At 50.0% G+C, this 15,377-nt stretch overlaps 3 protein-coding genes across 7 annotated transcripts; all 3 read left to right on the plus strand.

Annotated features, from left to right (window-relative positions):
• Positions 1–2,217: 2,217 nt before the first annotated feature.
• Positions 2,218–3,107, plus strand: LOC310942489 (dnaJ homolog subfamily C member 5B-like; the record flags this gene model as incomplete). Its single annotated transcript, XM_083907882.1, has 4 exons — positions 2,218–2,324; positions 2,395–2,608; positions 2,698–2,872; positions 3,010–3,107. The coding sequence occupies 4 exons, from the start codon at positions 2,218–2,220 to the stop codon at positions 3,105–3,107; spliced, it is 594 nt and encodes a 197-aa protein (XP_083764008.1).
• Positions 3,108–3,716: 609 nt separating this feature from the next.
• Positions 3,717–8,127, plus strand: LOC310942144 (E3 ubiquitin-protein ligase TRIM63-like). Of its 2 annotated transcripts, none has more exons than XM_083907450.1 (9): positions 3,717–3,964; positions 4,871–5,043; positions 5,371–5,548; positions 5,810–5,905; positions 6,445–6,678; positions 6,832–6,854; positions 6,959–7,083; positions 7,252–7,565; positions 7,955–8,127. In XM_083907450.1, exons 1-9 carry the CDS (start codon positions 3,845–3,847, stop codon positions 8,036–8,038), a joined length of 1,347 nt encoding a protein of 448 aa, XP_083763576.1. In that variant the 5' UTR covers positions 3,717–3,844; the 3' UTR covers positions 8,039–8,127. The 2 variants fall into 2 exon arrangements, with proteins under 2 accessions (XP_083763576.1, XP_083763577.1); XM_083907451.1 differs by having other exon boundaries at positions 7,255–7,565.
• Positions 8,128–8,409: 282 nt separating this feature from the next.
• adhfe1 (alcohol dehydrogenase iron containing 1) lies at positions 8,410–12,503 on the plus strand. Of its 4 annotated transcripts, none has more exons than XR_014593106.1 (14): positions 8,410–8,541; positions 8,860–8,897; positions 9,078–9,127; positions 9,223–9,276; positions 9,533–9,687; positions 9,811–10,007; positions 10,122–10,199; positions 10,290–10,395; positions 10,767–10,919; positions 11,046–11,144; positions 11,252–11,330; positions 11,414–11,520; positions 11,745–11,902; positions 11,999–12,503. XR_014593106.1 is itself a non-coding variant. In XM_083908231.1 (14 exons), the coding sequence occupies exons 1-14, from the start codon at positions 8,483–8,485 to the stop codon at positions 12,080–12,082; spliced, it is 1,407 nt and encodes a 468-aa protein (XP_083764357.1). In that variant the 5' UTR covers positions 8,410–8,482; the 3' UTR covers positions 12,083–12,503. The 4 variants fall into 4 exon arrangements, 3 of the variants coding, with proteins under 3 accessions (XP_083764357.1, XP_083764359.1, XP_083764358.1); XM_083908231.1 differs by having other exon boundaries at positions 11,414–11,510; XM_083908233.1 differs by lacking the exon at positions 11,999–12,503 and adding an exon at positions 11,577–11,669 and having other exon boundaries at positions 11,414–11,510; positions 11,745–11,787.
• The last annotated feature ends 2,874 nt before the right edge of the window (positions 12,504–15,377 follow it).

Genomic DNA, 15,377 nt, shown 5'->3' on the forward strand with positions numbered 1-15,377 from the left:
GTCTGTGGCCCCGCCCCCTTACTCACACACACATGCAGACACACACACACACACACACACAAACACACACAGAGACACAAACACACAAACACACACACAAACACACACAGACACAAACACACACACACACACACACACACCCCCACACACACACACACACACACACACACACACACACACAGTGTAACCTGAGTTGTCGTCACCTGAGCTGCTGCTGAATGTTTGATGGAGACACTTTGACGAGGACGTCTCACCTGGACAGTTAGAGACGCTCAGGACACTTTACCTGAAGACTTCATCAGGTAACATCACATTTATCTTCATGTCTGTGAGACACCTGTGTCCATGTCTCTGAGGTGTGTCCATGTCTCTGAGGTGTGTCCATGTCTCTGAAGTGTGTCCGTGTCTCTGAGGTGAAGTGTGTCCATGTCTCTGAAGTGTGTCCATGTCTCTGAGGTGAAGTGTGTCCATGTATCTCTGAAGTGTTTCCATGTCTCTGAGGTGTGTCCATGTCTCTGAAGTGTGTCCATGTCTCTGAGGTGAAGTGTGTCCATGTCTCTGAGGTGAAGTGTGTCCATGTCTCTGAAGTGTGTCCATGTCTCTGAGGTGTGTCCATGTCTCTGAAGTGTGTCCATGTCTCTGAAGTGTGTCCATGTCTCTGAAGTGTGTTCGTGTCTCTGAAGTGTGTCCGTGTCTCTGAAGTGTGTCCATGTCTCTGAAGTGTGTCCATGTCTCTGAGGTGTGTCCATGTCTCTGAAGTGTGTCCATGTCTCTGAAGTGTGTCCATGTCTCTGAAGTGTGTCCATGTCTCTGAAGTGTGTCCATGTCTCTGAAGTGTGTCCATGTCTCTGAAGTGTGTCCATGACTCTGAAGTGAAGTGTGTCCATGTCTCTGAAGTGTGTCCATGTCTCTGAAGTGAAGTGTGTCCATGTCTCTGAAGTGAAGTGTGTCCATGTCTCTGAAGTGTGTCCATGTCTCTGAAGTGTGTCCATGTCTCTGAAGTGAAGTGTGTCCATGTCTCTGAAGTGTGTCCATGTCTCTGAAGTGTGTCCATGTCTCTGAAGTGTGTCCATGTCTCTGAAGTGAAGTGTGTCCATGTCTCTGAGGTGTGTCCATGTCTCTGAAGTGTGTCCATGTCTCTGAAGTGAAGTGTGTCCATGTCTCTGAAGTGTGTTTATGTCTCTGATGTGTGTCCATGTCTCTGAAGTGTGTCCATGTCTCTGAGGTGTGTCCATGTCTCTGAAGTGTGTCCATGTCTCTGAAGTGTGTCCATGTCTCTGAAGTGAAGTGTGTCCATGTCTCTGAGGTGTGTCCATGTCTCTGAAGTGTGTCCATGTCTCTGAAGTGAAGTGTGTCCATGTCTCTGAAGTGTGTTCATGTCTCTGAGGTGTGTCCATGTCTCTGAAGTGTGTCCATGTCTCTGAGGTGTGTCCATGTCTCTGAAGTGTGTCCATGTCTCTGAAGTGAAGTGTGTCCATGTCTCTGAAGTGTGTCCATGTCTCTGAGGTGTGTCCATGTCTATGAAGTGTGTCCATGTCTCTGAGGTGTGTCCATGTCTATGAAGTGTGTCCATGTCTATGAAGTGTGTGTTTGTGGGTGTGTCAGAAGGTCAGGTGTGTGTTTGTGGGTGTGTCACAGTCAGGTGTGTGTTTGTGGGTGTGTCAGAGGGTCAGGTGTGTGATTGTGGGTGTGTCACAGGATCAGGTGTGTGTTTGTGGGTGTGTCACAGGGTTAGTTGTGTGTTTGTGGGCGTGTCAGAGGGTCAGGTGTGTTTCTGGGTGTGTCACAATGTCAGGTGTGTTTGTGGGCGTGTCAGAGGGTCAGGTGTGTGTTTTTGGGCGTGTCAGAGGGTCAAGTGTGTGTTTGTGGGCGTGTCAGAGGGCCAGGTGTGTGTTTGTGGGTGTGTCACAGGGTCAGGTGTGTTTGTGGGTGTGTCACAGGGTCAGGTCTGTGTTTGTGGGCGTGTCACAGGGTCAGGTCTGTGTTTGTGGGCGTGTCAGAGGGTCAGGTGTGTGTTTGTGGGCGTGTCACATGGTCAGGTGTGTGTTTGTGGGCGTTTCAGAGGGTCAGGTGTGTTTGTGGGCGTGACACAGGGTCAGGTCTGTGTTTGTGGGCGTGTCACAGGGTCAGGTCTGTGTTTGTGGGCGTGTCACATGGTCAGGTGTGTGTTTGTGGGCGTGTCCTGACGTGTCACCTGTCTCAGGTGATGGTGTCAGGATGTCAGAGGGCAGACAGCGAGCTCTGTCCACCTCAGGAGAATCTCTGTACCAGGTTCTGGGTCTTCAGCGCGGCTGCAGCCATGACGACATCAAGAAGTCCTACAGGTGAGTTGAGACACAGCCCCGCCCCCACATGTCCATTCAGTGTGTAACAGGATGTGTTGACGCGTGTCAGGAAACTGGCGCTGCGGTTCCATCCTGATAAGAACCCGGAGAACCCGGAGGCTGCAGAGAAGTTTAAGGAGCTGAACAGCGCTCACTCCGTCCTCTCCGACCTCTCCAAGAGAAACATCTACGACTCGTACGGATCGCTCGGTCTCTACGTGGCTCAGCAGTTTGGAGAAGACAACGTCAACACCTACTTCATGCTGTCCACCTGGTGGGCCAAGGTGAGGGGGCGGGGCTTGTGTGGAGTGAGGTCTGTCTGACCTCGGACCTCTGACCTGTGTGTGTGTGTGTGTGTGTGTGTGTGTGTCAGGGTCTGTTCGTGGTGTGTGGCGTCCTGAGCGGTTGTTACTGCTGCTGCTGCCTCTGCTGCTGCTGCAACTGCTGCTGCGGGAAACTCAAGCCCACGCCCACCGCCGAGGGGGCGGAGCCTGAGTACGTCTCCCCTGACGACCTGGAGGAGGAAATCCGCAATGACCCCGATAACGGTGAGGTCACACATTCTCTGTGTCAGCAGGGGGCGCTCACAGCGCAGTCTGAACTACACCTTTATTTAGTAATGACTGAATGACCCTGGAGGTCACAGAGGTCACAGAGGTCATAGGTCACATGTGTTTTTTCTCAGACTCAGAGACGCCCATCGTTCACCAGCCGACAAACGCCGGCGAGAAAACGCAGCTGATCGGCGACGGTCGCCGTAGATACGCAGACACGTACACATGAAGAGGACAGGAAACAGGAAACAGGAAACAGGAAGTGTAGATGTGTTGAATCAGTCAAATCTTCATGTAAATGGTTTAAAGTTTGGTTTGTATTTGAGTGAACTGTGGTCACATGACGTGATGATGTCATCTGTAACATGAGGAGTCAGTCTGTAGAGGGCGCTGTCTGACACTGTGTGTGTGTGTGTGTGTGTGTTAAATACATGTTTACAATGTTTGTGACGTCTCAATAAACTTTGTTTTCAACAAACTTTTCTGTTCTCTGTGTGTGTGTGTGTGTGTGTGTGTCTGTGTGTGTGTGTGTGTGTGTGTGTGTGTGTGTGTGTGTGTGTGTGTGTGTGTATGTGTGTGTGTCTGCGTGTGTGTGTGTGTATGTGTGTACGTGTGTCTGTGGGGGTGTGTGTGTGTGTGTGTCTGTGTGTGTGTGTGTGTGTCCAGCAGGTGGAGCTCCTCTGTCCTCTCAGCTGTTCTAACTCTGTGTTCTGTCCCTTTAAGAATGTCTGTCTCCCCCTCTCCCCCCCTCCCCCTCCCCCCTCATGACCTTTGACCATATAAGGACGTGTGTCCTTCTAAAAACAGACACAGCTCCTCCCCCTCACACACACACACACACACACACACACACTCACAGAGGACACAAACAAACGCTGCTTTTTACTTCAGTGTTTCTTCACTTCCGTCTCTTGTCTGTGGCGTCGCCCCCTGCTGTCCAGGTGTGACAGGTGCGTCCTGGTCGTCATGGAGACTCTGGAGAAACAGCTCGTCTGTCCCATCTGTCTGGAGATGTTCACCAAACCAGTGGTGATTCTGCCGTGTCAGCACAACCTGTGCCGCAAGTGTGCCAACGACATCTTCCAGGTGAGTCAGCAGAAAACACAGTTGAGTCAGCAGAAAACACAGTTGAGTCAGCAGAAAACACAGTTGAGTCAGTAGAAAACACAGGTGAGCCAGTAGAAAACAGTTGAGTCAGCAGAAAACACAGTTGAGTCAGCAGAAAACACAGTTGAGTCAGCAGAAAACACAGGTAGGTCAGTAGAAAACAGTTGAGTCAGCAGAAAACACAGGTGAGTCAGTAGAAAACAGTTGAGTCAGCAGAAAACACAGTTGAGTCAGCAGAAAACACAGGTGAGTCAGTAGAAAACAGTTGAGTCAGCAGAAAACACAGTTGAGTCAGCAGAAAACACAGGTAGGTCAGTAGAAAACAGTTGAGTCAGCAGAAAACACAGTTGAGTCAGCAGAAAACACAGGTGAGTCAACAGAAAACACAGACGAGTCAGTAGAAAACACAGTTGAGTCAGCAGAAAACACAGGTGAGTCAGTAGAAAACAGTTGAGTCAGCAGAAAACACAGTTGAGTCAGCAGAAAACACAGGTGAGTCAGTAGAAAACAGTTGAGTCAGCAGAAAACACAGTTGAGTCAGCAGAAAACACAGGTGAGTCAGGAGAAAACACAGGTGAGTCAGTAGAAAACACAGTTGAGTCAGCAGAAAACACAGGTGAGTCAGCAGAAAACACAGGTGAGTCAGCAGAAAACATATGACGAGTCAGCAGAAAACACAGGTGAGTCAGCAGAAAACATATGACGAGTCAGCAGAAAACACAGGTGAGTCAGCAGAAAACACAGGTGAGTCAGTAGAAAACATATGACGAGTCAGCAGAAAACACAGTTGAGTCAGCAGAAAACACAGGTGAGTCAGCAGAAAACAGTGTGTGTGTGTGTGTGCTTTACAAACAAATGAGCTGTTTTTGGCCCCGCCTCCTGCAGGCGTCCAATCCCTACTTGTCGACCAGGAGCAGCTCCACAGTGACCTCTGGTGGTCGTTTTCGATGTCCGTCCTGTCGACATGAGGTCGTCCTGGACAGACACGGTGTTTATGGTCTGCAGCGCAACCTGCTGGTGGAGAATATTATAGACATGTACAAGCAGGACAGCACCAGGTAACACACACACACACACACACACACACCCACACACACACATTACTTCCTGCTTTGATGATGTCACAACCTCATCATGTGACATGACGCTGCATATAAAGGGTTTATTTACAGTGTGTGTGTGTGTGTGTGTGTGTGTGTGTGTCTGTGTGTGTGTGTGTGTGTGTGTGTGTGTGTGTGTGTGTGTGTGTGTTTCAGTGACACAGCAGATTATTTTAGACCAAATTCAAAACAAAACTTTATTTAAATTGAAACATAAAACACTATCTGTGTCTGTCTGTCTCACCTGTCTGTCTCACCTGTCTGTCTCACCTGTCTCACCTGCAGCAGTAAGACGTCCCCTCAGGTGAAGGTGGACCAGCCCATGTGTGAAGAACATGAGGAGGAGAAGATCAACATCTACTGTGTGACCTGCAGCGCCCCCACCTGTTCACTTTGTAAAGTGTTTGGAGCTCACAAAGACTGTGAGGTGGCTCCACTCAACACTGTGTTCACCAAACAGAAGGTGCACAACTGCTACACAACTGCTACACAACAACACTGTGTTCACCAAACAGAGGGTACACAACTGCTACACAACTGCTACACAACAACACTGTGTTCACCAAACAGAGGGTACACAACTGCTACACAACTGCTACACAACAGCTACTCGATACTTTAGTGACTCAGCAATTTAATACCACTATTCTCCCCCTGTGTGTCTGTGTGTGTGTGTGTGTGTGTGTGTGTGTGTGTGTGTGTGTGTGTGTGTGTGTGTGTGTAGGCAGAGTTAACTGACTGTATTTCGATGCTCGTTGGAAACAATGAGAGGATTCAGGCGATCATCAGTCACCTGGAGGAAACCTGCAGAACTGTTAATGTGAGCTCTGATCTACTCTGATCTCCTATGATCTTCTCTGATCTCCTCTGATCTCCTCTAACCTCCTCTGATCTCCTCTGATCTCCTCTAACCTCCTCTGATCTCCTCTGATCTCCTCTAACCTCCTCTGATCTCCTATGATCTCTGATCTCCTCTAACCTCCTCTGATCTCCTCTGATCTCCTCTCATCTCCTCTCATCTCCTCTCATCTCCTATGATCTCCTCTGATCTCCTCTCATCTCTCATCTTCTCTGATCTCCTCTGATCTCCTCTGATCTCTGATCTCCTCTGATCTCCTCTCATCTCCTATGATCTTCTCTGATCTCCTCTGGTCTTCTCTGATCTCCTCTGATCTCCTCTAACCGCCTCTGATCTCCTATGATCTCCTCTGATCTCCTGATCTCCTCTGATCTCTAACCTCCTCTCATCTCCTCTCATCTCCTCTCATCTCCTCTCATCTCCTCTGATCTCCTCTCATCTCCTCTCATCTCCTCTCATCTCCTCTCATCTCCTCTCATCTCCTCTGATCTCCTCCTCAGGAGAACGGCAGCAGACAGAAGTCATTGTTGTGTGAATCCTTTGATCACCTGTTTGCTGTCCTTGAGGAGAAGAAAGGTGAGATGACTGTGAAGATCAGCTCTGATCAGGAGGAGAAGCTGGATTATATCCGTGGTCTGAGGAGGAAATACAGCGAGAACATGGAGAACATGACTAAGCTGCTGGAGAACTCTATACAGAACATGGAGGAGACTGAGATGGCTGTGTTCATGCAGGTGAGACGTGATGACATCATCGCAGACGTGATGACCTCATCGAGGCTGTGTCTCACTAAAGGCTTTTATTTTGTCTTCACTGAGAGAATAACTGGGTATTTTACTTTGAAATCAGTGAAATGATGATCAATAACTTTGATTTATTTCCCACAGACGACAAAACCTCTGCTGCAGAAGTGAGTTTTTAACATTTTACATGTGATCAGTGTCATTGATTATTGACTGATTATTGACTGATTATTGACTGATATTGGCTGATTGTTGACTGATTATTGATCAGGATCATGGAGGGCACCAACACGTCACACCTGGACAAACTCCAGCGTGGTTACGAGAACATGGATCACTTTACGACAAACTTTGAGCGTCAGAGACGAGCGCTGAGCGACGTGGACTTTATCAAAGGTGACAAACAGGAAGTTAAAAACATCTTAGCATACTAACTGATAGCATAGATATGCTAATGTACTTAAGGTATTATAATGCTTTAGCATGCTTATGTTAACATGACGCTAACAGTGTATGCTAATGTAGTGTATGTTAGCATGCAGCTAATGTTGTGTTTACCCTCAGCAGATGAAGATGGCGATGATGATGAAGAGGAGGCGGAGCCCAGAGTGACATCAGCAGGAAGTAGAGCTGAGTCACAGCAGCACATTGCAGCCAATCAGCCGCCTCCTGTGTCAGCTGCTCAGGTCTCAGCCCCGCCCCCACAGAGAACTTCAGAGACGGCGTCTGCCATGACATCACATACAAAAGGCCCCGCCCCCTCACCACTCAGCCAGGTCCCGCCCCCTCTACCCATTGTCACTGCTAGCCCCGCCCCCTCACCACTCAGCCAGGTCCCGCCCCCTCTACCCACTGTCACTGCCAGCCCCGCCCCCCAGGTATAATTATGTTTAGTTAATGTAATCGATCAGTGTTATTGATCATGTTATTGATCATGTTATTGATCATGCTATTGATCATGTAATCGATCAGTGTTATTGATCAGTGTTATCGATCAGTGTTATTGATCATGTTATTGATCATGTGATCGATCAGTGTTATTGATCATATTATTGATCATGTTATTGATCATGTTATTGATCATGTTATTGTCAGTGTTATCGATCAGTGTTATTGATCATGTTATTGATCATGTGATCGATCAGTGTTATCGATCAGTGTTATTGATCATGTGATCGATCAGTGTTATCGATCAGTGTTATTGATCAGTGTTATTGATCAGTGTTATTGATCATGTTATTGATCATGTTATTGATCATGTGTCCAGGTTCAGTCTGATCAGCAGAGTGAGTTGGACGACAGAGATGGACCCAGACACGTCTTCTCCTTCAGTTGGCTGAACCAGAAGTAAAACCAGGACCGACCGGAGTCCAACAGGACCTCAGTCTGATTCTGTTTGAATTCAGCTTTATTTAAAAACATTAAAACAGTTTTTATTCATTTGTTGAAGTGGAGTTTTTTTCATGTCTTTAATAAACGATGAATGTTTGTATATGAACCTTTTCTTCACACACACACACACACACACACACACACACACACACACACACACACACACACACACACACACACACATACAATATTAATGAATATTATATCAATGATAAACATGATATAATAACTTTTTGCAGACGTCATCACTGAGCATCATCATTTATTTACAGCGCAGTAACTTCAACTTTATTTTGAAAGACAAGTCGGGAGCAGCAGTGCTTCCGGGCTCGTCACGTGACGTGACGTCAGTCCGGAGTGAGTCCAGGTGCGGGTGCGGATCCTCGGGACTCTCTCTGAAGTCATGTCTGGACCAGGACGGGACCGGGTCGTTCAGCTGCTCCGTCAGCTGGAGCGCGCCGCGTGAGTTTAATCTACGTCATTACATTTGAATGTCAACACCTGTGACGTCACGTCACATGTCAGAAGTGCAGGTTCGTGTGTGGAAGCAAAACTTTATTCTGAACCAGAGAGAAAAGTGTGCGCGTGACAAACAACAAGAGAAAACAACGACACACACACACAATAAATTACAGACCTCAGACTGCGTCACGTGACCACGTCTTTGTTTCAGTGTTAAACTGTGTGTGTGTGTGTGTGTGTGTGTGTGTGGTCACGTGACGCAGTCTGAGGTCTGTAATTTATTGTGTGTGCGTGTGTGTGTGTGTGTGTGAGAGACAGGTGCAGGTGTCCTGCTCACTCCAACACCTACCATCAAGGTAAACACACACACACACATCTACACACACTCTCACACACACACACACACACACCTACACACACACACACACTCACACTCAGACTCACACACACTCACAGACACACACACACACACACACACACACACACACACACACACACACACACACACACACAGAGTTAATCATGTATCTCCTCAGGTTCACCTTTGACCTCGTGCAGCGTCAGAAAAACTGACTACGCCTTTGAGGTAAATGATTAAAGACTTTTATTTTGTTATCTTTGTTTTATTTTGTAAAACGGAACGTGTGTGTGTGTGCGTGTGTGTTTGTGTGTGTGTGTCAGATGGCCAGCTCTAACATCAGATATGGACGAGGAGTCAGCAGAGAGATCGGCATGGTAACCACCTTCACCTTCATCATCATCATCATCACCTTCAGAACCTTCAGAACCTTCATCATGCTAACACCTGTTCTCCTGTAGAACCTTCAGAACCTTCATCATGCTAACACCTGTTCTCCTGTAGAACCTTCAGAACCTTCATCATGCTAACACCTGTTCTCCTGTAGGACCTTCAGAACCTTCATCATGCTAACACCTGTTCTCCTGTAGGACCTTCAGAACCTTCGTCATGCTAACACCTGTTCTCCTGTAGGACCTTCAGAACCTCGGCGCCCGGAACGTCTGTGTGATGACGGACAGGAACTTGTCCCGCCTCCCCCCGATGAAGGCGGTGCTAGAGTCTCTGTGTGAGAGTGGAGTGAATTACAGGGTTTATGAGGACGTCAGGGTGGAACCAACTGACACCAGGTCAGTGTGTGTGTGTGTGTGTGTGTGTGTGTGTGTGTGTGTGTGTGAGTGTGTGAGTGTGTGTGTGTGAGAGTGTGTGTGTGTGTGTGTGTGTGTGTGTGTGACTCACTTCCTGTCTCTTAGTTTCAAAGACGCCATCTCTTTTGCGAAGAACAACTCGTTTGACGTGTTTGTGGCGGTGGGCGGGGGCTCAGTGATTGACACGTGTAAAGCAGCCAATCTCTACGCTTGTCATCCCGACGCCGACTTCCTGGATTTCGTCAACGCTCCGATCGGCAAAGGCAAACCTGTGACGGGAACGCTGAAGCCGCTGATCGCAGGTAAAGTCACGCTGTTACGCTGTTAGAGGTCAAACACCTGACCTCTGACCTCTGACCTCTCACATGTTCTTATCTCCGGGTCAAAGGTCAAACTCTGTCTTCCTCTGTCTTCAGTTCCCACCACGGCTGGAACCGGCAGTGAAACCACGGGCGTCGCCATCTTTGATTATGAGCCTCTGAAAGCTAAGACAGGTGACGCGCTCTGATTGGCTCTCTCTGATTGGCTCTCTCTGATTGGCTCTCTCTGATTGGCCCTCTCTGATTGGCTCTCTCTGTGTTCAGGTATCGCCAGCAGAGCCATCAGACCAACACTGGGCATCGTGGACCCAGAGCACACACTGAGTATGCCTCACAGAGTGGCTGCTAACAGCGGCTTTGACGTCCTCTGGTCAGTCTGTCCTCATGTCCTCTGTCTGTCCTCGTGTCCTCTGTCTGTCCTCATGTCCTCTGTCTGTCCTCGTGTCCTCTGTCTGTCCTCATGTCCTCTGTCTGTCCTCGTGTCCTCTGTCTGTCCTCATGTCCTCTGTCTGTCCTCGTGTCCTCTGTCTGTCCACATCTGCAGTTCACCTTTGAGCCACAGGAGGGAGCTCTTTACTGGTTCACTACAGTCACACTTTCTGTCAGAATAATCCTGGATTAATAATCCCATAATAATAATAATAATAATTCTGGACTCAGTGAAAGAACACAAACACGTGTGTGTTTGTTGTAAATGACTAAAGAAACAAACGTGCGTTGTGATTGGATGATTTCTCTAAGCCACGCCCTGGAGTCGTACACCGCTCTGCCGTACCACCAGAGGGAGCCCTGCCCCCCCAACCCCATCAACCGCCCCGCCTACCAGGGCAGCAACCCAATCAGTGACGTCTGGTCACGCCACGCCCTCAACGTGGTCGCCAAGTTCATGAAACGGTAAATAAACCAGATTGTGATCGATCCGTTGATCGATTGATTGATTGATTGATTGATTGATTGATTGATCGATTGATCGATTGATTGATTGATCGATTGATTGATTGATTGATTGATCGCCTGCAGCTCAGTGCGGGACCCTGAGGACGTGGAGGCGCGGTCCAGCATGCATCTGGCCAGCGTGTTTGCAGGGATCGGTTTTGGAAACGCTGGAGTTCATTTGTGGTGAGAAAGAAAACAACAACAACAACAACAACAACAACATGTTAGCATTAGCTTTGTAAACATTAGCAGGCCTTGCTATGCTAACGCAGACAGTGTGTCTTTGACAGTCATGGGATGTCTTATCCGATCGCTGGGAACGTGAAGACTCATAGAGCCGAGGGTTATTGTGTGGAGCACCCCCTGGTGGTGAGTGAGCAGAAGACACTGATGCTGAACATCATCATCATCATCATCATCATCATCATCATCATCACTGTTTCTGTCCTCAGCCTCACGGTCTCTCAGTCGTCCTCACGTCTCCAGCTGTCTTCAACTTCACTGCCCCCATGTGTCCAGAGCGCCACCTGGAGGCCGCACAGATCCTCGGTACGTTCAGGTGCACTCATTAACTCATGTTTAACTAGCACTCACAGACTGTGATGATGCGTTCAGGTGCAGTCACAGACCGTGACGATGCGTTCAGGTGCATTCAAAGACCGTGACGATGCGTTCAGGTGCAGTCACAGACCGTGACGATGCGTTCAGGTGCATTCAAAGACCGTGACGATGCGTTCAGGTGCACTCACAGACCGTGACGATGCGTTGTGATGGTGCGTTCAGGTGCAGACGTGCAGCAGGTGAAGCTGGCGGACGCCGGTGCAGTTCTGGCCGACACGCTGCGTCACTTCCTGTTTGAGCTGCAGGTGGAGGACGGACTGACGGCCGTGGGCTACAGGACAGAGGACGTTCCTGCGCTGGTCAGAGGAACCGTTCCTCAGGTTTGTCTCTGTTTCATTTCAACATAAATACGTTTTAAACATGTTGAGTTTGTCAAATAACAACATTATTAAAAATGAGTTGAAATGTCTTTAAAGGAGCGAGTGACTAAACTGTCTCCTCGAGGACACACTGAGGACGACCTGGCTCTGCTCTTTGAAGCCTCCATGAAGCTCTACTGATGCAGCTCTGCTCACAGCCACCAGGGGGAGCTGTTTGTCACAGTGAAATCAATAAAAAGTCTCACCGATGTTGGACACACACACTTTATTTATCCATATCAAAAGGCTTTTATTTTGAAATTCAGTTCGATCTATCATGGTGAATATTTCCCTGGTGACACTCCTGCACACAGGAAACAGGAAATCGTGAATGACTGAAGATGCAGCGCCGCCTTGTGGCCCATCTGAATAAATCACTAAAATCAAAATCAAATTTCTATTTACAGCACAAATAAAGGTGTGACAGGCAGGGGGCGCCACAACAATAAAACTCATCAATCACAATAAACACGAGTTTCCATGGCGATAACGTGTGCGTCGTTCACACCAGCTTCTCCTGAGGCTAATGCTAAGCTAACATGACCTTCTCTGACAGACAGAGGGCGCCATCAATTAAACAAAGGCGTCACAATGTGAAATAAATAAATAAATAAAAGTTAAAAATGTTTGTTTTTAAATCAATAAAACAGTTGATCCAACTGAAGACTGACTCATCACTGTGGAAGAGGGCGGAGCCTGCACGGAAAAGAAAAGATCCTGAATCATTGTGAAGCCACGCCCCTCTAGAGGCTACTGACACCACAGTGCCCCCACCTGGCCGGTCAGTGCAAAACAGCTGAGGACCGAGTCCTGGACCTGCTGAGTCGTGATGTTTGACCTGGAGCCGAGAAGACAGTCGTCCTCAACCTGAGGACAGACGCACGTTACACTGTGTGTGTGTGGGGACATTTGTGTCCTCAAGTCCACCCCGTCCCCTCACCTCGTCCCCGTGTCCTCTCACCTCGTCCCCGTGTCCCCGTCCTCTCACCTCGTCCCCATCCCCGTGTCCCTGTCCTCTCACCTCGTCCCCGTCCCCTCACCCTGTCCCCGTGTCCCCGTCTTCTCACCTCGTCCCGTGTCCCCGTCCTCTCACCTCGTCCCCGTGTCCCTGTCTTCTCACCTCGTCCCTGTGTCCCCGTCCTCTCACCTTGTCCCCGTGTCCCCGTCTTCTCAACTCGTCCCCGTCCCCTCACCTCGTCCCCGTGTCCCCGTCTTCTCACCTCGTCCCCGTCCTCTCACCTCGTCCCCGTGTCCCTGCCCCCTCACCTCGTCCCCGTGTCCCCGTCCCCTCACCTCGTCCCTGTGTCCCCGTCTTCTCACCTCGTCCCCGTGTCCCCGTCCTCTCACCTCGTCCCCGTCTTCTCAACTCGTCCCCGTGTCCCCGTCTTCTCACCTCGTCCCCGTCGTGTCCCCGTCTTCTCACCTCGTCCCTGTGTCCCCGTCCTCTCACCTCGTCCCCGTGTCCCCGTCTTCTCAACTCGTCCCCGTCCCCTCACCTCGTCCCCGTCTTCTCACCTCGTCCCCGTGTCCCCGTCCTCTCACCTCGTCCCCGTGTCCCCGTCTTCTCACCTCGTCCCTGTGTCCCCGTCCTCTCACCTCGTCCCCGTGTCCCCGTCTTCTCAACTCGTCCCCGTCCCCTCACCTCGTCCCCGTCTTCTCACCTCGTCCCCGTGTCCCCGTCCTCTCACCTCGTCCCCGTGTCCCCGCCTCCTCACCTCGTCCCCGTGTCCCGGTCTTCTCACCTCGTCCCCGTGTCCCCGTTCTCTCACCTCGTCCCCGTGTCCCCGTCTTCTCAACTCGTCCCCGTGTCCCCGTCCCCTCACCTCGTCCCCGTGTCCCCGTCTTCTCAACTCGTCCCTGTCCCCTCACCTCGTCCCCGTGTCCCCGTCTTCTCACCTCGTCCCCGTGTCCCCGTCCTCTCACCTCGTCCCCGTGTCCCCGTCTTCTCACCTCGTCACCGTGTCCCCGTCCTCTCACCTCGTCCCCGTCTTCTCAACTCGTCCCCGTGTCCCCGTCTTCTCAACTCGTCCCCGTGTCCCCGTCCCCTCACCTCGTCCCCGTCTTCTCACCTCGTCCCCGTGTCCCCGTCCTCTCACCTCGTCCCTGTGTCCCCGTGTCCCCGTCTTCTCACCTCGTCCCCGTGTCCCCGTCTTCTCACCTCGTCCCCGTGTCCCTGTCCCATCACCTCGTCCCCGTGTCCCCGTCCTCTCACCTCGTCCTCACTGCTGATCTTCAGTGGCGTTGGTGTCTGTGGAGCCGACGCCCAGAAACTGAGGCTCTCAGTGATGTCAGCGTCCCTGGACACAACAACACAAGCTTAGCTGCTAGCGGCTAGCGGCTAACAGCTAGCACAGTCTGTTGCTAGTGAAAACGTACAGTTTGTCCATGTCATGGCTGCAGGACAGAGAGGCGGAGACTGGGGCGGAGACGGGGGTGGAGCTTGGCACCACACACTCCCAATTCATGTCCTCAACGTCACAAAGACACAGAAACTGGAAGAGAAACATTTCACTTAACTCATGTTTACCTAGCACTTAACTCATTAACTCATGTTTAACTAACACTTAACTCATTAACTCATGTTTAACTAGCACTTAACTCATGTTTAACTAACACTTAACTCATTAACTCATGTTTAACTAACACTTAACTCATTAACTCATGTTAAACTAACACAACTCATTAACTCATGTTAAACTAACACTTAACTCATTAACTCATGTTTAACTAACACTTAACTCATTAACTTGTGTTAGTTAAGCGTTAGCGTCTTTACCTCGGACGGTGAGAAGCTCAGGACCATCAGACTGCTCCCACTGGACGAGGTTGAGGCTCCGCCCCTTTCGGTCACACCTGCTTCCTGCACAGAGGTCAGAAGTCAAAGGTCAGAGGTCACAGGACAGAGTTACATGTGCATGTTTTCTTACGTAGCTCCCGCTCAGGTCAGACGTGGAGGGCGTGGCGTCCTCTCGACACAGCGATGATGTCACTTCCTGTGTGCGGTAGTTCCACAGGCTCTGTGAGGAACAGTCATGTGACTCAGATTCTTTCCAAAATAAAAGCGTCAACAAACAAAGACAAAGGCGTCGTCTTACCTCCACAGGTGCTGTCAGGGAGGAGGAGCCTGAGGAGCAGGAGGACGACGACATGGAGGAGGAGCCTGAGGAGGAGGAGGCGGGGCCACAGGTGTGACAGGTAACGGTGAAGCTGCTACAGCCAATCGGCTCTGAGGGTTCGTCCTTCACACCTGACACACTGACCGCCTGGAGCACAATTAGCATTGTTAGCTTGCCTGTCATGGCTAGGTTAGGTTAGTTACAGGTGAGTGGACAGTGACCTGGGCAGGGATGAGGGTGGAGCTGGTGGAATCACTACTGGAGCTGTCCAATGAGGACGCAGTGAGCGAGGTGTTGTGACGGTGTAAGGCCTGCAGGTG

Source organism: Microchirus variegatus, assembly GCF_963457635.1.
Source record: "Microchirus variegatus genome assembly, chromosome: 21".
Classification (NCBI taxonomy): domain Eukaryota; kingdom Metazoa; phylum Chordata; class Actinopteri; order Pleuronectiformes; family Soleidae; genus Microchirus; species Microchirus variegatus.

Excerpts from the sequence above, each read along its gene's own strand:
- adhfe1 (XM_083908231.1), top strand. The coding sequence starts at position 8,483 with ATGTCTGGACCAGGACGGGACCGGGTCGTTCAGCTGCTCCGTCAGCTG. Across the intron at positions 9,128-9,222 it reads AAACTGACTACGCCTTTGAG|ATGGCCAGCTCTAACATCAG; the intron begins GTAAATGATTAA and ends TGTGTGTGTCAG. Across the intron at positions 9,277-9,532 it reads TCAGCAGAGAGATCGGCATG|GACCTTCAGAACCTCGGCGC; the intron begins GTAACCACCTTC and ends GTTCTCCTGTAG.
- LOC310942144 (XM_083907450.1), top strand. The coding sequence starts at position 3,845 with ATGGAGACTCTGGAGAAACAGCTCGTCTGTCCCATCTGTCTGGAGATG. Across the intron at positions 6,679-6,831 it reads AGATGGCTGTGTTCATGCAG|ACGACAAAACCTCTGCTGCA; the intron begins GTGAGACGTGAT and ends TATTTCCCACAG. Across the intron at positions 6,855-6,958 it reads ACAAAACCTCTGCTGCAGAA|GATCATGGAGGGCACCAACA; the intron begins GTGAGTTTTTAA and ends ATTATTGATCAG.